Source organism: Coturnix japonica, chromosome 5 (genome assembly GCF_001577835.2).
Source record: "Coturnix japonica isolate 7356 chromosome 5, Coturnix japonica 2.1, whole genome shotgun sequence".
Taxonomy (NCBI): Eukaryota; Metazoa; Chordata; class Aves; order Galliformes; family Phasianidae; genus Coturnix; species Coturnix japonica.
The window spans coordinates 19,391,613-19,414,070 of record NC_029520.1 but is presented as its reverse complement, the minus strand read 5'-3'; the positions used below and the strand labels follow the sequence as shown (position 1 = coordinate 19,414,070).

The 22,458-nt window shown below is 39.2% G+C and overlaps 1 protein-coding gene across 1 annotated transcript in view; it reads right to left on the bottom strand.

Annotated features, from left to right (window-relative positions):
• Nucleotides 1-1,513: 1,513 nt before the first annotated feature.
• The window catches only part of EXT2 (exostosin glycosyltransferase 2), a 67,590-nt gene continuing 46,645 nt past the window's right edge, over nucleotides 1,514-22,458 (bottom strand). The window contains exons 10-14 of the mRNA XM_015864507.2: nucleotides 18,407-18,573; nucleotides 12,275-12,418; nucleotides 11,589-11,717; nucleotides 9,076-9,158; nucleotides 1,514-4,351 (exon numbers count right to left, since the gene is read on the bottom strand). Coding sequence (XP_015719993.1) covers nucleotides 4,213-4,351; nucleotides 9,076-9,158; nucleotides 11,589-11,717; nucleotides 12,275-12,418; nucleotides 18,407-18,573 — 662 coding nt within the window. The 3' untranslated portion in view covers nucleotides 1,514-4,212. The remainder of the gene's footprint in view (nucleotides 4,352-9,075; nucleotides 9,159-11,588; nucleotides 11,718-12,274; nucleotides 12,419-18,406; nucleotides 18,574-22,458) is intronic.

Sequence of the window (22,458 nt, the reverse complement as noted above, 5' to 3'; positions counted from 1 at the left end):
GGAAACATAACTCACGTTCAAAGCAACCATGAGAAGCTGCAGACAGGGGAATCCTGAAGATCAGCAGAGGTGGGACTGTATTACAGCCTTTTCCATCAGGCTGAAATTACACAGAGTGCACCAGGAATGTCTCTAAATGGCTTTAAGCCAGGACAGGCTAAAGCATGCTGACAATGAAAGTCAAGGCTAGCGGCCTTGGGACCGAGCTACTCAAAACTCTAAAAAAACACCTCAGACAGTGTAGCAAATTTGTTAAAACAGAGGTTTAGGATACTGGTATTCAACTCTATTTTTACCCACACAACCTCCTAAGGCCATGGGTACACCACAGCTTCTCTCCATGTGCTTATCTACAATACTAAGTAAGATACTTACTCAAGCAGGAGGCGTGAGATGCTGTTTGCTGTTCTGCTCATACAGCAGTGGTGTCCATGGCAAAAACAGCTTACACTATGTATTTGTATGCTCACAACAGCATGAGATACAACCAAAACACTCCCAACTCATCAGTAAACTAAAAGGCTTCTAGCTGATATTTCTGCTAAGCAAATGCACGTCTCCATCTGTACCAAGGTTTGCAAGAGGGTTGAAGTGACCACCTGTGCTGTAGTACTGCTACAGCAGTAGCTTCCAAGTGAAAGGGCTGGATGGGAGACATATGCAGTACTAATTAACCATTTTGAGATCCTTCCTGATCAAAACATGCTCTACCTGTTGTAAGTATGCTAGTTACAAGACACTTATTATGGAGCTTTCAACATAGGGAAGAACTACTTGCTGCAGTAAAGTCACTAGTATTTGAACTGCACCAGCAGAAGCAAGATGGGCAGCAGGACATTCAAGAGCAGGAGATGGCAAAGAGATCAGTGCATGTTAGGGTTTGAATTGGCACATCCTGCAGTGAGCCAGTGGGGCTGGGAGGAAGGAAAGAGTCAATACAACACAGGGAGAGCTTGTGATGCTAAAAACACACACTTAAGACTTACCAGGACTGGAAGGGCACACGGTGTGGTCCATCATACCCCTCACTATTCACAGGTAGGAAGGTGTATCACTCATAGGCCCTTTTGCAGTATGCTCGGTGCAGAAAGTGGTGGAACAAAGTGCTGCTACCACACTGAATTCCACCATTATGATGATTCAGCCAAAGCTCTATTCTCAAAAGCACAATTCTTCAACATTTGCTGTCTCTCTTCACAAAAAGAAAAAGGGTCTGTTCCCTATTTCTCTAAGACAAATGCTACTGTCAAATCTTGGCAGAAAATAAGAGTAACAAGGATTTGTTCAAAGAAGGTGACTGGGATATATTCGTGCAGAGCAAACTTCTGCTTCAAAGAAACATCCATTCTGCTTATGGGAAAGACAAAATACTGACAGGTCTTGATGACATACATGGTGGATATTCAAGTTCAACACAGATTTGTGTAGCAAAATAGCCCAGATTCTCCCTTGTAAATGCATTTGTATTTCCTTATGTATACCAACACAGCTCTGAAAGTGAAATACAACAAACTCTCCTTGGATTTATCTTTTAATACACCAATATTAAACTCTTCTGATAACATATATACAATGAAAAGTGAACAGTGATCTTAATTTAATGACTAACAATAAAACCATTCCAGTCATATAGGTACACCTTACCTCTATAGGCTTAGCATCAAGAACAACAGAACAATTATAAATGAAATGAAGAAGTAGGTCATTCTACACTTTTTTTTCTTCAGTCAATTTTCTCCATGGCATCAGTAGAGAAAAAACTACCATTTAAGTCAGACGGCCCTATAAAACCAACAGTAAATTGCTAAAAGACAAAAAATAAAATAAAATAAAATAAAATAAAATAAAATAAAATAAAATAAAATAAAATAAAATAAAATAAAATAAAATAAAATAAACTGGTACATATCACTGGATGTTTTGAGGACAGAAAATTCACTCTGACACTCTGGGGTGCAGACACAAAGACCTGCTGCCTTTTAACTGACTCGAGACCATAGACCAGTCTAGAAGGGCTTGTTAAGCTGCACCCACCCAAAAATATACAATCAGCCAACTGAAATCCTCCATGTCTTTTTACACCTTGAGCAAAAGATGTAAAACTGGCATTACTGAAGAAGAACAAAAAGAAAATCACAGCAGCTTCACTATTCTGTGCAAGGAAGATGTAACAGATCAGTTACACTGCTAAGCTGAGATCAGCCCCCCTCCAAAAAGACTAAAATTCAAGTGACCACTACACTGTCACAGCCACCCTTTAGACGACAAATTCCCAGGGGAAATATGCTGGTATCTCTTGATGCTCAAGCACCAGGACATAAACCGACAGAAAGAAGCAGAAAGAAACTCCATGAACACACAAGACTGCAAAGGAGAAATAGAGAACAGATACAGACATTCCTGTATCTTGTGATACCCACTGTGCAGCAGCAGATGTTGTCACTGCTAAAGCACTCCTAACTCCCTAACATCCCTCTCACAGCAAGTCAGGAATGAAACAAAGACTACAGTGAAAAACATTTAGTAGTAATTAAACGTTCCCAGAGATTTGGACGATACAGTTTACAGGCACGTCCCAACGGAGTTATGAAGTGAAGCATCCCCTCAGAGCTATTGTTCCAATATGATTTTCATTCACAGCATATCCACTGTGTTGGGCAATAAGATAAGTCTTAGTGGGGGTGAGACAAATAGGAGCAGATGTTTCCTGTTTCTAGCCTGACTTTCATTTGGTTTCTGTCATTGCTGCCTACCCAGCTTAGGAGAGGGGGTGAACTGTGATGCCTAACACTTGTCCTATTGTTTGAGGTTTGGCAAAATCTGAGAAATAAGGTTGCTCGCAGTGGAATGGAACGATGGTCCATCAAGTAGGCTATCCCTGTAACTGGCAGCAATGGACATTTCAAAAACTGGTTAAATCGCCCTTATCTGGTAACAGACATTTTATCTGTGGAGCTGGAAAGGAGATCTTTTTCTCAGCCCAGCTTGAGATCATCCTTAATATCAAAGGACAAGAGGCAATAGTCCAGGCAACTTTATTTCTAATTTTACTGAATTTAGTTTTCTAATTGAAGTTAATTTTGGTGTTGAGAAACATTACCAAGGCTTGTAAGAAAGGTAATGGATCTCCAAAGCTCTGTTTCAATGGCAGCCTGCAGCAATGGGTTCCTTAGTTGAATTACAAACTAAGACCCAGCAATTTTTTTCCAGCAGGGTACAGTGCGTATTAGTAATACCTTGCACATGAACACATCCCTTCATATTAAGGCTGTGAGAATTGCTGCAAATTGAAGTGGTTTACAAACCAATATTAAAACAGACTGTTTGCTGAAGAGGATTCAGACATTAAACCTTTACTTTGTAGCTGTTGTTGCAACAGACAACCAGGATGTAAAATCGTTACCTGGCTTTTCTGCTGAAAAATGAAAAGCGAATATATCTTAAGATTGAAAGACACATTTCTCTCTGTATAATACAACTGGTTTTGACACAGTGTCCCAGTATCTTGCATCAATGCAGCAGAAAACCTGAGATTTATGCAGAAAGGAAGGCTACAGAAAGTGGAGTTGTATCCTGCAGGTCTCCGCATTAAATACCATCCTGCTGTGTGCCTCAATTTGCATAAAAAAAGTAAGAAAATGCTTTTTTAAACCACGTAACAAAATACTGATTTTTGTTGTCAACATTGTAAAAAAATAAACAGTTGTCCCACTAAGCAGGAAAAATGTTTGTTATGCAGGTACATAAGCCCAAAATTAAGCTCAAGATGGAAGTCCACCAACCACCCAGAAAATAAGCTCCTCCCAAAAGAGCAGCTATACGTTGGAGACAGTTGCTTCAGATGGATGGATGCTTACAAACCAGAGGGCCAATGCACATTCAATTGAAGAAGTCAGTCATGTCACAGAGAGAGAAATTCAGTTTTATTCTCCCAGATGCACAGTCTCCTTTGGAGAAGTGTTTGCTTGACATTTCTGGTAGGAATTGTCAATAGATTCAATCCTTTGTGAGCAACAGAGAAGGAGTTGTTCAGCTTTCCTCTACATCTTAGTGCAATATGAAAGGAGGACAATGCATCAGAATACACTAATTGCCATCTCCCTCAGATGTAACCCACTCTCCAGCATTATTTTTTTCTTTTAGAGACTTATATTCTTCTTAGTACCTCTTCTGCTGGTGTTTTCAGTGGTCAGGTTTGTCTCATAGCTGCCTTTACAAGCTGCCGATATTGGGAAAGCTCTTCAGTTTCTCAGGAAAGTCATCTTTATACAGAACAGGGTCAGCACGGTGCTCCACCACTTTCAGAGGCATGGTCCCAAAGACAGAGGCAAACTTATTGATGCATTCAGATCTGGTAAAAGGGAAAGCAGTGTGATTAAGAACCGCAACAACCAGGCTGGTTATCAGCTCCCACACCAACATAACTGGTAGAAAAACAACTTGGTTAACCTTCCTTCATGTGTTTGGAAGAATCTTAGCCATATTAACTACCAGTAAATAAGAAGAGAGCCTCACCACAGAGAGAACTAAAGAGAAGTTGGTGTTCTTTGATTTATCCATTTAATCACAGAGAAGAGCAAGGGGATGCCGGCAGCAGCACATGTGCACTTGGAGGTCAAAGCTTCCCCTTTCCCTCCCCCTAGAATTCCAGTCATTCTTCAAGCAATGTACATGCTGTAAACCAGAACAGATTAACTGCCAACATGTCTCTTAAAGGGCCACTATTGGGTTGGTTTGGCTCAAAATGAGAGTCTTGCACAAAACAAGCCTCCATGAAAATGAATTTCTACAAAAAGTCTTTTTTTTTTTTTTTCCAGACTTCTTCAGAAACCCTGCCTTTCCCAGAAAAATAACCACGCTTTGTTATATATGTGGCACTGATTATACTGTAACTCAAAGGTAAAGCTAAATAAAAATTAAAACAAAATGAACTAGCTTATTTTCCTAGTCTAAATAACAGCCTTGAGTGTTGAGGCATCACATTAGCACAAAGGAGATCAGATCACTGACAATACTTCCAGTTTTAATAATTTCAGGTGTCAGTAATGCTGTGAAAGGGAGCAGCCATGTGCTTCAAAAGCCAAGCAAACAGATGTTTAACCTTACAGTGCTCCTTTAGCTCTTTCACTGAAAGGCGTGCTACCTGTGTCAGCAAGGCAAGGAAAACGTGGCTAATCTCACCTCAGTCAGTGCTCAGCTAGCATTAGCTGCTTACTTCATAATGCAGCTCTTAAACATTTCAGACACTGAGAACCATGATGACAGTCCCCAAGATGTAACACTACAAGAACATTTTTTCTGCCATTTGGAAACAAAGAGAGAGGAGTGCTCTGACTCAGCTGGGAAGGTTGCCGTGCTGCAAGCAGTACTGGAGCAGGTCTCTCTGCAACCACTGCTCTCCCTTCCCGACCCCTTCAGAGGGTTAGGGGGTCATGATGGCTCCAGGATCACTTTCCTGAACAGACCCAGTCAATCATACCAACTGAGTGTGACAGTTTTGTGATGGAGACCGCAAAACTGTTTTTCAAAACTAATTTCTCAGTCTCTCAGCCATTCCATACTCTCTCCTTAGCTACAGTAAATGACTGAAAAACACAAGTTCAAGTTGCTGAAGAGCCACAACTCTGCACAGCTATTTTAATCCCCTTCCTGGCCTGAGGAGAGTCAGAAAGTGACTTAATGGGTGATACTTGAAAAAAACTCTCAATGCAAAAAAATACAGAGATCTCCTTTTCTGCAATCTTCTCATATCCTCACACTTCATCCTACTCTACCTCTGGGTTCAAATCTTCATGCTAGGAAATAAACAAAAAGGAGCTCAGAGAGGACGAGGAAACCTTGCAGTGGCAAACTGCAATCAAAGTTGTTTCATAGCAGGAAAGCCCAGACTTCACAGGCTAGGAAGTAGATGTGTATATGAGAAGCCTGCACAGCTGCTGTGCCTCACTGGTTTCTGGAATACAAGGCCTTTTACTTCTACTCCACTGGTTCAAATCTGCCTCTGCCAAGAATGACTGAAAGACATTGTAATGTAACAGCTGCTTGGTGGCCTGTGTGAAATGAATTAGTTATCTCAGCCTGCTGCCGGGTTGGCATATGTCCACGTCACAGCCAACACTGTCACAGGCGGAACTAAGCAGCATCCTCTGAGCAGAACATAAAACCAATTAGACAGTGGAGACCCAACTGCTCTCTTCCCCATGAAGTCACAAAACTAAGTTGAATTTGAGGTCTTAGAGAAATACCAAGATGGACACCCTCTACAGCCAAACTCATTCCATGGTAAGACCAGGCATACCAGTACAACATCTTTCACCACTGAGAAATCACCCCTGGGATGCTAAAGAAATGTTTACATGAAAAAAATGGCATTCTAGTCATAAAAGTTAGTCCTCAGGAAACATCAAACTCAAATAGTAGAAGCAGTTTTTTTGAGTGAAAGAAATGTCACACACAAACCACAACATGTGTTTGAAGGAAAGTTGCCTCTTTCAAAAAGATTTCATCTCCTTCACTGAACTAAATCACTTGAATGCTCAAGTATTTGCCACTTTCAGATAATATAAAACAGAAAGGACATCTAGCACATTAAACATTGAGAAACAGGAAGGCAAAAAAACATGTTGTCCTATATAGAGAGTAGGTGTTTTTCTTGGCTGTGTTGTTAGCTCTGCAAATTCATACTAACAGAGGCATCTTTTCTTCCCACAGTTATTCATTTTTCCTTTGCTCTGCTGACAAGGTGCAGTTGTGCTCAACAAGGCATTTAGATAGTGTGAATCAAGAAATTGGGAGCCCTGCTGTCCGTTGCAGACTGGATCAACTTCATACATGTTAAGGTCTCCTCTTCTTTGCAACTCAGATATTTTTGGCGATGGTAACTCTGCACCCACACTCTTTGGTCAGATATCTGCTCAGTTTGCCTCTTGAGGGAAAGCATTCCTATTTTGACTTCAATAAATAAAACACCACTTTCATTGCTGCTGCAAAAGCAGCTCAACTCTTTACTACATTTACTGTACAATCACCGGGTAGATGCTGTGCATCTCTGTGCTATTTCAGAAACAAAAACCCATTTGTCTTGCAAACAGCAGGATGATCCCTGGATATCTGGGCAAGTAACTTGCTCAGACTACTCACAATCTGTCAATGGCAATAAACAAGGGCCAGACACCTGGGGAAGCTGCAAGTGAAGCTGATAAGGGCTCTTTGCCTGATATCCCAGGCATTATTCTGGGTATCCAACACTGTAATGTACCAAGTTATTGTTCCATAATATGTTGTTTTCTGACACATATACCTTTTCCATTTACCTTCTCAATTAGTAACAGAAAATAGCTAACATATCTATATGAATGTTATCCAGGTGTAGCGTGTACTCTCAGAATTTATGATTTTCAAAATGAAGCACGAATCTGCGAACCACCAACTTTTCTCCTGCATCCAGACTCCATGGCAGTATTTGCACTTTTGACTGGACAAATAAAACATGTGGATGTGCACTCAGTGTAACATTTCAGTTTCATCTCAGTTACTGTCACTGTCAGAAACTACAGTGGAGAAGCAATGCAATAGCTTAAACATGTTCCGGATAAACTGTCAAAGATACTTTACCTTGAGAACACAATAATTGCTGGAGACATGGAAAAATGACCTTTACCCTGCATCATAATGCACTCTGGAGGAAAGATGGCTTTTTCATCTTCTGTTTTTATAGCGCTAACCTTAATGAGAACCTACTTCATGTCTGAAATTCCTACACGCTGTTGTAATGCTAATAGCACAATCATAGGAAAGCTCACCTGGGTTCTAGGAGTCCATTCTGCAAGCCAGCACAGAACAGCTAGATAAATAACATCCTCCTGTGCTTCTTTCAGCTAACATTTAAGAGCCTCCAGCCCCTTTCTAAAGGAGTTCTCTGCAGAGTAATTTTTACTTTCTTCATGGGTACCTTTTACAACTGACTTTATCTATATGTATTTTTTAAGCTAGCCTTATTATACATCCTGTCCAAACACCTACGGTTTAACTTTGGTAGTTGCACTCTTCAATGGACAATACATTTAAATTCTATATCCACGACGAGTGCGATAAACTACTTGTTTCACAAAGAGCAGGATGGTCCCTGAATACCTGCGCAAGTAACTAACTCATGCTACCTGCTCACAGCTCCCCCATCAATTGTATGGCTGCAAATGATTTTCCCCAAAGCTTGCAGAGGAGATGCTACAGGCTAAGAAGCCTGAGGGGAAAAGCCTTTGTCTGCCCCTGGTTAACATCACCTAATAATAATTAATGTACATTTATTCTCAGCTCTTTACAAACAATGACTCAAAAACCTTTGTGAAAGTGAGCCGTGTTTTCCTTATTTTAAGTATTTAGTAGCCAGTGTAGAGGGAAGTTTAGGGCTTGGCCAAGGTTAGGAAGCCATTTTACTGTAAAGAGAGTAATGGAACTCTTACAGCTATGCAGCTTACAGTATTTCACTAAGCATTTGTTGCCTTTGCAAACACATACTTCATTTCAAAACAAAATTCTCACAAAATATAATATTACTGCCATTGTTAGAAAATGCCACATGCAGTTGTGCAGGTGAATGCCTTTCATTATTGGAAGCAATGCATTTCAGAAAGACAGTGTACAAAGAACAACGCAAATAACATCAGCAATTTATATCCCTGTTAGTCAGTCATTCTTCAGTAAGCAAACAAACTGGCTGGATAAAAAAATAAAAAAATCTCATATTCCTTACTGTTCCATGATACAACTACATTCCCTGATAGAATATAAATGTGACATTACTGAAAACACAGCAAACAACCTGTATGTCATACATGCCCGATACACTTTACAGCAAATCTGCTAAAAAATGTACCCTTTCTAAAGTTCTTTCAGTAGTCTGCTTTTCAGTGTCACATTATCCACTGTGGGAATGGCTTCTGTTGATCAAATCCAGGAGACATTCTTTCAAAATTAGTATTTTACAGAAATATAATCAGCAAGTGGTTTTGATCCTAATTTAATGGAAATTTGGGTAAGAAGCTAGCAATCAGAGGATAAAGAGTGGTCACTCACCTTTCCACCATGTGCGTCTGGTCCAGTGATAACCCATCGATAGCTGTGCATTCTGGACATTTGAACTTCTTTCGTGGGGTCACCTGCACAAAGGCATGCCAGATACCATCGAATATCAACAGAAGGGACATTAATCTCCTTGCACAGAGAGCAGTGCAATACCTCTGAACGTGCCTGCAGTGAAAACTGAGCTGTCTCAAAACGGGGGGGAGAAAGGGTGGGGGAGGCAGGAGGGGGGGGGGATTTAAAAAAAAAAAAAAAGAAAAAAAAGAAAAAAAGGCCACTCCATTCCTCCATTCAGCTCCATCTGGCCTGGCTGACTGCAAAATTCACAGGGGCCCAATAAAAACGGCTTGGAGGGGTTTTTCCTTCTGTAACTGAAAAGAAGTGGCGATGACAAGCTCCTTAATTCCTGTTTAATGACTGTTTTCTCACTGCCAAGGTCCCTGTATAAACACCATTTGTTCTTGCAGCCATAACAGCGATGAAATATAGCTTCCCATACTTCACCGTAACGTTAATCCAACAGACGCTCTTTTGCTCACTCCAGTTAATAGCTGACTGGCAAACTCTACAAGGCTCTCTGAATTGCACAGAGGTGCCAAATTACTCTGCTGTGCCCTCATACAGCTCAAAAACTTTTTGAGCAAAAACGCACACTTTATTTTCTAAAGACTTTTCTAGGAAATGCAGCCACCAGTCCCAGTAAATGATGATGGACAGAAGGGAAAGCAGGCCCTGCTAATTGAAGTAATGCCTGGTGGCCTCTAAATCTCATTCCAGGTTGACACACTTTGAAATGAATGTACAGAGTGAATGTCCAGACTTGAAAACGTGTCGAAACATGTCAGGAAATTAATTCAGGGATAAAAAGTTCATTTAAAGCTGATCTTGCAATTAACATTCTTGCAATTAACATTCCTATAAATCAGCTGTTGCTAGACCAGGACAGAGCTGCGGACAGTTGGCTATTTCTTTCCTTTAGTGATCTCAAATAATTAAAATGCATGTATGTTGGTTGGTGTATATACACATAGATATCATTTAAATTACCTTCTTCATACCTCAGCTGGTTATTCAAAATAACCACCAGATGCAAGTGGTAAAAAACAATTCTATGTTTCCAGTTAGCATAAAATTTTTACTAAATAAAGTCTTTCCTACTATGAAAGTAGAATGAGGAACCATACCAGGGGCTGAACAGCCTCAGCTCTCTCAGCCAGTCCATGCAGGGGAGGCATTCCACCCCTTGGATCACTTTTCCTGGACGTTCTCAAATAGATCCTCAGTACATACTGAGCGCTCCCCATCTGGACGCAGTATTCCAGGTGAGGTCTCACCAGCACAGAGCAGAGATCCAGTATCACCTTCCTCACCCTGCTCATCGCACTTCTTTTGATGTTGCCCAGGATATAGCTGGCTTTCTGCTACATTGGATACCTCATATCCAGCTCAACATCCACCAGTACCCCCAATCTCCCAGCCTGTACTGATAGTGGGAGTTGCCACAACCCAGGCACAAGACTCTGCACTTGGATTTATTGTACCTCAGCAAGTTCACTTGGGCCCACAGCTCCAGCCTGTCTAGGTCTCTCTGAATGTCATCCTGTCCCTTGGGTGTGTTGCACCACACAGCTTGGCATATTCACAAACTTTCAGAGGGTGCACTTGATCCCACTGTTGATGTCACTGGTGAAGATGTTGAAGAGTACTGGTCCCAGTACTAATCCCTGACAGATACCACTTGTCACTGATCTCCATCTAAACACTAAGCCATAAACCACCACTCTCTGGGAATGATCTAACAACTAGTTCCTTGTCCATCAAGCAGCCCACCCCTCAAATCCACATCTTTCCAACTTGGTGAGAAGGATGTCATGGGGGACCAGTTGAAAAAACAGGAAAGAGTTCTGATTCTCTGTTTATTTCCATGAGTGCCTGAGCTTAGAGAACTTCAACCTCTCTGTTCTACTGTGAGGGCTACTGCATTTTTTAATAACCAGTCTCAAGGAGGGTAGACTTAGCTTAGGTATAAGGAAAAAATATTTTACAGTGAAGATGGTGAGGCACTGGAACAGGTTGCCCAGAGATGTGGTTGATGTCCTGTCCCTGGAGACTTTCAAGGTGAGGCTGTACAAGGCCCTGGGCAATAGCTGTGAGGTCCCTGTTCATTGCAGAGGAGTTGAATTACATGGCCTTCAGAGGTCCCTTCCAACCATAAGGATTCTAGGAAGGACCATGTCAAAGGCCTTACTGAAGTTCAGACAGATGACAGTGCTGGCTCCTTCCTTGTCCACTGACACAGTTAACACAATCATGAAAAGCACTGAGGTTGGTCAGGCAGGACCTGCCCTTGGCGAAGCCATGCTGGTTATCTCATATCAATTCCCTCTCTTCCATCTGCCTAGCATAGCTTCTGGGAGGATCTACTCCATAATATCCCATGATCTTCATTTACATGAATACATACATATTTTCAAACACTGTAAAGTTAAACTGTGAAAAAGTCTTACCTTGATGACTGACTTGCCAGTGACATTTGCCACTAGGAAATTCATGGCAATATCTTCACAGTTCATATGGGCATCCACCCAGTTCTTGATATCTCCAGGCATTTTGTAGGTGTAAAGATAGTTGAAATACTGCAGGACAGATGGAAAAGTAGAGAAGACAATTTTAAACAGAGATGCAGTAACTATGAGACACTAAATCTTTCAGTCACTGAACAGCAGGGAGCTAAGGATGGATTATGGACAAATTGTGATACAGCCTACAGCCAAGGACTGCTCTAGCAGATGAAAAGCATTACTGGATGCTTAAGTGCATTGTTATTTCATTTCCAAGCCACACACTGATGTCTTTACAATTAATTTTTTTGGTGTGTGTGTGTGTGTGTGTGTGTTTTTTTTCCCCCTTAAACTTCTAGTTACAAAGCTACATTCATTGCAAAATATGCTATGTTCTTACTGGTCAGGCAAACCAACAAGAGTTCTTCTGTAAGTTTCTGAAAGTAACAGTTTTATTTTACAGGCAGAAACAAATAGGTTGTTTCCATGGGAAGAGGAAGAGTCTCAGGAAAAGTTGGCAATTGGTTTTCTGGTTGTTGCAGAAAACTATTACAGCACCACAAGACATTCACAGAATACGGCTCTTAAGGAGTGGTTCATGTTGTATACCACAAGTTGTATATTACAGATACCTTGTGATAAAATGCTGCCCCAGTGAGCACCATTGAGACTTCATTGGTCCATTCGGATTCATATTTCCATTTGTTCATCTCATGGTCCCAAAGATGCAGTCGGCCTGGATATCCAACCAGCCTATCTGGGAACTCACGCCAAACCTGAAGAGAACAAGAACACTGTAGTAAATTTTCTTGCATAGCAAATACAAATGTCCAGATGAAACATCTACTTCTGGGAGGGTACCAGTACAGTGGGGCAAAGACCATTTCAATTCTCATAAGTCCTAATTCCTGAAATCAGAATATGACTGGAAAAAGTACAAAAATACCTGAGCTTGCTCTGGAAGTACTCAGTGGTTCGGGGATGCTGTATTTCAGAGCAAACAACCACTAAGCCATATTGACTTTCTTCTTGTAGAGAAATGCAACCAATTATTCAAAAAAGATTTTAACACTAATTAAAACCAAGCATGACTAAAATGGAACTTCAGATGTTAAAATCAGTAGATACGGCTGCAGCCTAACTACTTTTACAGCTGGCTTTGGATCTAACCAACCTGCTTCCTTTGATAGGAATAGGCTTAAAATCAACTTACGTTTTAATATTTCTGGTGTTTTTTAATGGGTGCTAGGATGGATCTACTACTACATGGAGGGCCTCTTTGCCCCTGACTTGTTCCAAACAGCTGGATACAATCAAGATACCATCCTTGTCACTCCATACATTATTTTGTAGCTGACTACAGGATCAAACACAGTAGACAAGAACAAGGAGAAGGGCATCATTAATGCAACCTCAGATCTCCACACTTCTGGTCACATTAAATAATGGATAAATTTTGCGTAAGGAAAAAAGAGAGAAAGGATGACAATTATTAAGAGGAGTCTGAATGCTAATTGCTTGCTAAATACACAGTAAGCCTCTTTAATAATCAATAGTGAAGTCAATATTCATCTACATTATATGCAGACAAATTATTCAAAACTTGTCCTTTATTTTGATCCAAAGAACGGCCAGATTTGTCAGAAAAATGTGCTCCTTGACTCTTCAACATGCAGTGTTAAGCCACAAGAGTTTCTGTTTCAGATTGGTAACGCGTAAGTAAGCAAACACATATCCAGATTTCAATGAGTATGCCAGATCAACAACAACAATTCCCAAGGGTCACTTTACATGCAATTTTTTTTTCTCTGAACTAAACACCAAGAAACCCTACAGCTGAATCTGCAGTACAGAAAGTGTCATCTGGAATTCCACAATACTGCAAACCTAACTTTGCCTGCAGTTCACTGAGGGCACTTGCCATGTGCCAGTACATTTCAGCTGGGAGCCTGGACTGTTAAGGACTCTATGCAAGTGTATCCAGTCAAAGCAATGCGATAAAACAATCAGCATTAATTTACTGCTCCTGTATCTATGTTTCTGTGATTCTGCATTAATATATACCTTTTCATCTACGCATCTCAACACATTTTTATTGCTGTCAGTTAATATAGCTTCAGAATCCCATGATGAGAGCAGTTATTATTTCAAACGTACAGATGAGGAAACCTGCCAAAAATTGCACGGGAAACAAGAATGGGAACCAGATCCTCTGACTCTCTGTCTTGTACTTTAACCAGAAATCAATCCTTCTAGACAGTTCTAGGGCACATGTACTGGGACAGTATTTAGATAGGAAAACCATCTAACAGAAGGCCCTTAAAAGCAGTGACAATCTGGAACTCAAGAAACAGGATTCACAGTACATTGTCACGAATTGTTGCCACCTACTAATCATAAACAAATAAACAAATAATAAAAAAGAAATCCAGAGAAGACAGTGAGGGCTTGAGATACCTACCATGCTATGACATGACACTAACAAAGAGCAAAAAGACAAAGGTATAGCCACTCTCAAGATTTTATTCCTTACATTCTAGGTCTCAAAATATAATGGTTATATTTTGCTGGTTTTATTATTATTGATTTACTGTTAAAATGCTCACTTCACAGCTGTTTGAAGGCACCACCACCTAAGCTACTGAGGATCAGCAAAGAATTTGACAAACACTACAGATCTGTACCACACTGGGCTAAGAATCCTCGTAAAGGGAACGACACGCATATTAAATGCAGCTGAAGGAAAGATTAAACTCAGCTACTGCTTCCCAAGGGATTTCAGCGCCTTCACAACACTCAACAGCATATTCATATTCTTTCCAGTTTTACCTCTCTCAATGTCATCTCAAAGAGTCCAAACAACATAAAACAAAAGTCAATAAAATGCGTGTTACTAATACAGATTTCTTTGTATCACCGAAAAGCTCAACATTACCCCAGCTCTGGCCTCTGAAAATTGTCAGTCTGATGCACTTAAAAATAACTTAGTTGTATTAAACAAAGATTCCTTTTAAATGTAATGCTATCTAAGTCAGTGGAAAAGCTTGGCTTCTTCTTAATGTTCATCACTGGCTCATTCAAAGCTAACTCTGGGAAAGGCTCCAAATAGCTGCATCCAGCTCACTGCCCAGATCCATACAAACGTTTTGTGCCAAAATTATTATGTACAGCTACTGCTTATAAGAAAGCTTTCAGAATAGGTAAAGTGGTAATTTTTCTTATACTACTCCCTTTTTTGCAGTCAATTTTCTTGTTTGATGGTTGCCTATAAATTTTTCGTCTGTTAGGAATACATTCCATCTCAGACAGTGATCTTATTAGCTTTCACAAGCTAAAGAAGGATGGCTTGAGTTAATACTGCTAAGGGACACAGCCAGGGAAGAACATATTGCCAAGTGAAGAGGAGGTATGCTTCTTTGCAGCTAGTGCTATTCCAAGGACTCTGCTAGACAACACCAAAATTAAATATTTTTGGATGAACCATCTCCCAGACTAAAAGCAAAATAAAACAAAACAATTAATTTAAATTCTTAAATTTTCTAGTTGTATAAACTGAATACAGTCACAGTTTCCATCAATACTGAAAGAATGGAGCACTGGCTATCCACAATTTAAAGAAAAATTGAGGTAAGATCACTGAAAGAGTGATCTAAAAGAGGGAAACTAAAAGAGGGATGATCCAGGTTAGATGTCAGGGGAAATTTTTCACTCAGAGGCCGGTGAGGCCCTAGCTCTGCTGCCCAGAGAGCTGTGGGTGTCCCATTCTTGGAGGTGCTTGAGACCAGGCTGGATACAGCCCTAAGCAGACTAACTTAATGGGCTGGCCAACTTTCCCATGGCAGGGGGTTGGAACTGCATGATCTTTGAGGTCCATTCGATGATTCTACCCGCAGTAGGAAAAAAGTTACCAAAAACAATAACAACAAAAAAAGCCCAGAAACATAGTACTGCACTAAACTATTTTGTCTACAATGAAAATGCACCCAGAGAAACAATCCTAATTTAGATTTTTTTTTTCAAATATTCCTTTAATAAAAATACTTTGTAAGAACACCTAACAATAACTTTGTAACTACCTAATAAGATATCTTCATGAACTTCGTACTTGGAAACCATTATCCCTTTCTCAGATTGACAGAAATGCTAGCAATCTGCCCTGGGGCCAGCCGAGGCTCAGAGGTGGGAATACTAGAATGCATGCTCCCAGTCCCTCATTCAAACACCAAACAGTTAAGGAGCAGCCAACAGTTCTGCTTTAATTTTTTAGGATTACGATATTTTAAATACTTGCTCCTTTTCTTGGCTCTCTAATACTCTCTCTGTGAAAAACAAAGATTGGTAATTATGAAAAATGATCCAGCCCCAGAAGATTATTTCCAGTGCCTCAAGCCATGTCTGTGATTTCAGTATGTAATGTACAGAAGTAGTCTTTTTTCATAAGTCAGAACGTCCTGAGTATTCTTATGCTACTTTAATGCAGCAGCACACAGGGACTATTTTTCTGCTTGCTCCAATAGATTTATGCAATGCAATAAATCACTGTACCATAATAGCTCACTTTTAACAAGTAAAAAATGTCTGACACTTTGAGTGTTACTATAATTTTTTATGGCTGAAAGTGTACCGAGATCAAAGCTTCTGGGTTTTTTTAGGCTTGCTCTATACATTCAGACAAGTCTGTGACAGAGAGGGTTTGGCCATATGTTTAAATGTAAGGTCTAAGGATGTCAGGAGGAGAAGAGAAAATTACAAAATGTCACGTTCCCAACCCTTCTTATGACCAAAGCAGAAGCAGAAAAACTTTTAAAAGAAAACTTTCTAGTAACATTATATGCTGCTACTGTTCCCTCTGGATTCCCCTGCAAATGAGTCAAGAGTCTGAGAGATACTTTTTCTGGTAACACACATAAACAGATAAATAAATTATCACAGGCTGAGGACAATTTAAACATCTGGGAGCCAGCTCAGGCTTGTCAAACAAGTCACAGACACTCAGGGACAGGAAAGATCAATCTTCAACCCCTGATTTCTGTGCCAGAGAGTAGGAACTACATCACTCACCCTTCTTAAGAGGAAAACTGTATATTTATAAAATAATCCACCGTGCTTCTGTATTCAAAGACGTTTTTACTCATTTATTTTACAGGGGGGAAAAAAAAGGCAATCTCAAAATGTAAGGGTTTAAGCTTCCCATGGGTTTGTCTCGACTATCTGCTTTATAAGACATTTCAATTTTCCATCTATGTGGCCGTGTAGGAAGATAAATTCTCAAAATTAAAAAGGAATAAGATTTATAATAAATAAATTAAAAAAAAAAAAGCTTTTATTCTGCCAGTATAAGCAATTACGTGTCCAAGCAGACACCAAACACAAGGCCTGTTGCTCGGGTAGAGCCTGCAGCCAACAGAAGGTCAACAATTCAGCAAGCACAGCTCGGCAGTCAGACCGAGGGACATAGCTGTCACTTTGTCATACCAGCCACAGGGCAATTTACTTCAACTTTCTCTGCCTCACCCTTTTGCAAGAGGATAACACTTTACTGCCTAAGGCACCAGACTCAATATATATGAAGTTACAGATTTTCTCAATTTAGCATGTTCTAAATTAATGCTTCAGTAGCCTGGACTTCACAGTACTAACTCAAGACTTCTGGCTGACACAACTGTAACTTAGTTGCAGTGGTGCAGATGAAAATTCTGCTTCAAAGCCCTCCAAACCTGTTTTGCTAGTAGCAGAGGTTCATTTGGAACTACTTACATGGTTGCTTAGGTTTAATCTTATTTACTTTGAGCCAGCTCTAGGAAAATCAAAATGGAAATGGAGCCAGAATTTACACAGCATGCATATTATGAATGTATTATTTTTTTATCACACCAGTGAAGTAGCAGTTAGAAGCACCAACACAGACATAAGTAAGTTGGCTTGCAGAACTGCCAGCACTTCATTGTTTTGCTGCTGTAATGCAGTGCTTAAAATGTTCTGTGTCATGACCAGAGTAAAGAGAAGAGGCATATGTTGTAGCTAAAAAGCCTCACTTCAGTTGTCTCCCCTCTTTCCATCTTTCATTCTCCATGCACTAACTCATTACTACTTACACAGAAAGGGAAGTAATTCCTTTGAGATACACAATAGATTAAACCTCTACCTCCTGTCTTGTTCATCAGCGTGATGGCAATGTACCCCTACTGACAGAGAAAATGCTGTTTTACAGTAAAGAGGCCAATGAAAAAAAAAAGTTATTTTTATTCTATGGTGTACGAATGTTAACAGGTTGATAATGGGACAACTGAGCAAATGACTTATTTTAAGAGACTACATCATAGCAGCCAGCAAGGTAGAGAGTGTGCAAAGGTATGGAACTTCAATCAACCCTTGTAATCCCTGCTTAATCTCCTCCGAAATATCTGAACCATTAAGCTATACAGTACTAAAGTTGTCATATCTGGAAACTTTTTGAAACTGACGGAATGAATCCAATTCACTGTTTCCAGACCAATTCCATTACAAATTTATGCAACACAAATTACGCAATGTTCTCTAAAGGCTCTTGGTTTCACAGTGCCAATTACTGATTTTTTTTTTCTGTTAGCTGGCAGTGTTTTTCATAAAATAATCGTAATCTGTAAAAACATGTCATTGAGCACTGAAATGCCACAATAAACTGAGATGCAACAAATTGAATCAGCAGTACACTCTCTCCACTTTAAAAACACACACTATGTTGAAATGGACAGTGTAAGAGGGGGAAAAAAGAGTTCTCTTACCTCATAGCCAAATTGGAGCTCATCTGAAGTTAGCATAATGATATCATCATCAATAGCCAACACTGCTTCTGTTTCGATCTCATCATAGGGGAAGAAGCGGTTACTGAGTTTGTTTTCTGCAGTCCTAACAACTTTCAGAGGAACACGAATCTTTGGCCAGAGGGAATCTAGAGAGAAATATTAAAAGAAATGTAATTCAACATGATAGGTTACTTCTAAAAAGGTCTCAACTTCTACCTTAGTTTCTCTTTACTGATCTTCTTCGAACTCAAAAATGCAAATACATGAAGGCAAGAGATAAAGTCTCTCCTGTTCACTGCAGAGAGCTTCACAGTAAGCTGTTTGAGGGATAGTTTGCCCCAAACAGCAATCTGAGATAATTACATAACAAGAATCAGTGATACTGAATGCTGATTTAGGATGTAAAGCAAGGAAATATTTTACTCATCTGCAGCTATTTAACCATTTGAAGAAGCAGTATACAATCACTGACTGCAGTCTAGAGTCATAGAGAATGTATAAAGCAATGTCAGTACAAGTAAGCACTGAGAAAACTCAATTTTATTTTAATAATTAATGACCTAAATGCACCTAAAAATGCTGATCAGTATAAACAATGAAGGAGAATTAAGCAAACTACTAAACACATTGAAAATTTTCAAAATCATATTCTATTCCTAAAGAAGTATGACTGGAAGATTAAGTGTAAAGCACCAAGCTAAAATTAACAAAATAGACTGAATAATTGAATATAAAATATTAATTCTAAATGCACTCATAATCATTTTCCAACACAAAACATAACAGGAGTCTTTAATACAGTTTAATTCATTGCAAAAACATCAGAACATCAAATGGTAGATTAATAAGAAGATAGACAGCCATCAAGTACAAGTGTGATACATTGATTTCTTCCCGCTTTCATAGTGAACATTTATTTTAATAAGAGTTTGAAGGAAAAGAGCTTGAGTATGGTAAGAGGAGACTGAGTATTTTGAAAGATACTGCTGCAGACAGGAGACAAATGAAGACTTGAGTGAAACGGAGGGGCTGGCAGAGTGGTGTATGAGAAGAAAAGAAAGAAAATACATTAAAAGAACTACAAAGAAACTACTAACAGATTTTGTCTGTTGCTCTCTGTGTCAAATAGAAATTTATACCAGCAGGGTCTGTAAGAACTGATACAGGGCCTGAAGCTACTGAAATTTTCATCAATGGTCTGAAATAAATACAAAGACTGGGGATATGAAAAATAGTGAGTACAGTACGGTCATGCAGAGAACTCTGAACCACTTAGTAAACTTAGATGTATTAAAAAAAAAAAAACAAAAACAAAAACAAAACAAAAAAAAAAAGATAAAGCTCAATACAAGATTAAACAATAGGAAAGGCAATTTTTCTCTTTTTTTTTTTTCCTCCAAAAGCAGCTACTGACAAGAATTAAGAGGACAGAATGGACAGCATTCTCAGAGTCCTATTTTCCTAAGGGAAAATAGACTGATGTAGTTCTTGTATGGGTAGATGGGTAAATAGTGGGAAATGTTGGGGCAAGAGTGGAGGGCAATTAAGAAAACAACAACAACAACGAATCTGTTTCTGGAAGAGTTCTTAGAAGAATTACCTGAAGAATTCAACAGGAAACACCAAAAGTAAATGAGTTACAAACTGATACTTCCAATTCCAGAACAATCCAGAATCAGCACTGTGTCCCAAAAAGGTTTGCCCCGTTTCCACTGTCATCAGGAAGATGAACTGACATTTATTTCTAGAGAAGAACAAGAGCTGTTTCATTCCAATGCGTACAGCTACCAACGAGCGAGTGTCCACATCCTCATTGCCAGCAAACCTCTCAGATATAACTGCTTACCCAAACACTCTTCAATAAAACACAGAGCTACGTGCTCCTTCAAGAACTTCTTCACTAGGAAAACAAAATCCTCTTTCCAAACCACAACAAAGGTCTTCAAAAGCCAGTTTTTTGGTTTTTTGTTTCTTTTTTGGAGCTTTTTTTTTTTTTTTTTTTCAAGAAGGAAGAAGAAATAGACTGATATTTATTGGCAATATTCTAATTCAGTTTCCTGCCCTGAGGTTATTCCTGTGAAAGTGAACTATAAAATCTACCTTTATCTGGGTGATTATGTAGAGCATGGCTTCTGCCTGACATGTATGTAGCTTCTTGTTGAGTTTTACTCGTATTTTCCCTCTAGCAGAAACAGAACATTGCTTTCTTACTAGTTTGCCATACATAATGCGAGCAGACATATCTGTTAGACAGTTTCAAGTGCCTTACAAAGATATACATCAAGCCTAAACTCTATAGACCCATTTAACATTAGCAAGCTACTTAACGACCTTAGGCTAATTGCCAGTAATTATCCAATTATCAAGCATGTATTGGTACAGAAGAATCTTAAGTACCTTGTGAGATCCCCAAGAGATTCCCCTGCCAGTGTTTCAGAAGCAATCAGAACTGCTACAACCATGTATACATATGCACATATTTATTATATAAATATCAACAACACCTATCATTTAGAAACACTAATGTGTTTTTTACTTGGGATTGCTTTCTTCCTCTTGTGCTTTCTACACATATGTAACAGAATGACAACCAAACTACAGCAAAGATCTCATTTCAGTGCAGGAATATTGTGAAACAAAAATTAAAATCCAAAAGCCACTAAGACTGGGAAACAATAATTTAGAATATCAAGCAAGCAAGAGCACTTTAAACTTTAAGTTCTTTGCTCTTTGGAAAATCAGCTGTTTGATAACTTACTAACAGTTACGTCACTTGCATAAAAATATGGCAAATGAAGGAAAAAAAAAAGAAAAAAATGAAGGTGCAATATAACTGCAACTGGTATGCATCTCAGATGTCAGCAAATCCTGTTAAATCCATGTGATTTACCAGGGTCTTGGAAAGTTTCTCAAAATGAGCAATTCTCAAAATGAGGTAAGTTACTCTGAAATAGTTGTGCTTTGAGAAACATAATACAAAGTGTTCAACTCTGAACTCAAATGAACAGAAAATATCAGCATTTTGGACCAACTCCGAGTAATACTTTAAGGTATCAGTTACTCTGCAGTATGCAAAAAGAAAGGGTGAAAACTACTTGCTGCTTAGAGGCTAATCAGATACTAAACGTTGCTGTACTTACAGAGTTGGATGCATATGGGAGATGCCAAGAAGTAAAATAAACTTGGGTTGCCACTATACAGACTACTTGAAGAAAAAGGACCATCACAAAGGGTGGCAGACTTCACTCAAAGATAAAGTATTTCTGGTTCAAATTTAGCACTGCTACAGGAACTCCAATGTAAGTACATAATCAATAAAAAGGCAACAGTTTATTCAGAAGCCAAAGTTTCTGAATACATCAGGAAGTTTAAAATTGTCAATAATTATTTTAAAAGAAGACAGCAAAAGACTGAACTTTTCCTTTGTACACACAGAAAGAATGAGGCATAAGGAGAAGTCTGAGGCAAGGTCTAACACCACAATTTCAATTTTGAGATCCTGCTTGGAAAGGCAGCGTTCTGAGAAACCTGAGCACTAGCAAAACCCATATGGGAGAAATTCTCATTTTAGTTGACTTTAATATAACCAAAGTAAAAGTCTATGCTTTAATTCTTACAGTAAGTGGGCGCAGTATCACTTAACAGAGTATGACGAAGACAAAAGAAGCCCAAGATGAGAAGCGATGGACAAGACAGATTGCATATTACAAGATTATATGAGGACCTTAAAGCATACAAAAGTAAAAATGCAAGTTTGCAGTGGGAAATACTCTTACCTCTTTTAAATTTAGCAAGGGTTTTCTGTGTATACAGCAGAAGACAAAGGTAAAACATTAAAACAGAGCTCCCTGGAGTACACAAAGTTTATCTATATGCGAAGACTGAAAAGAACAACAAGCACCTCCTGTTGTGTATCACACTGAAATAATTATGACAGACTAGTGTTCAAATAATACTTACACTTGCTCTTTGGCAACAAGACTCCGGGCATTCTTGGCAGTTTGCACTATTCAAGACTACTGATCTGCTGA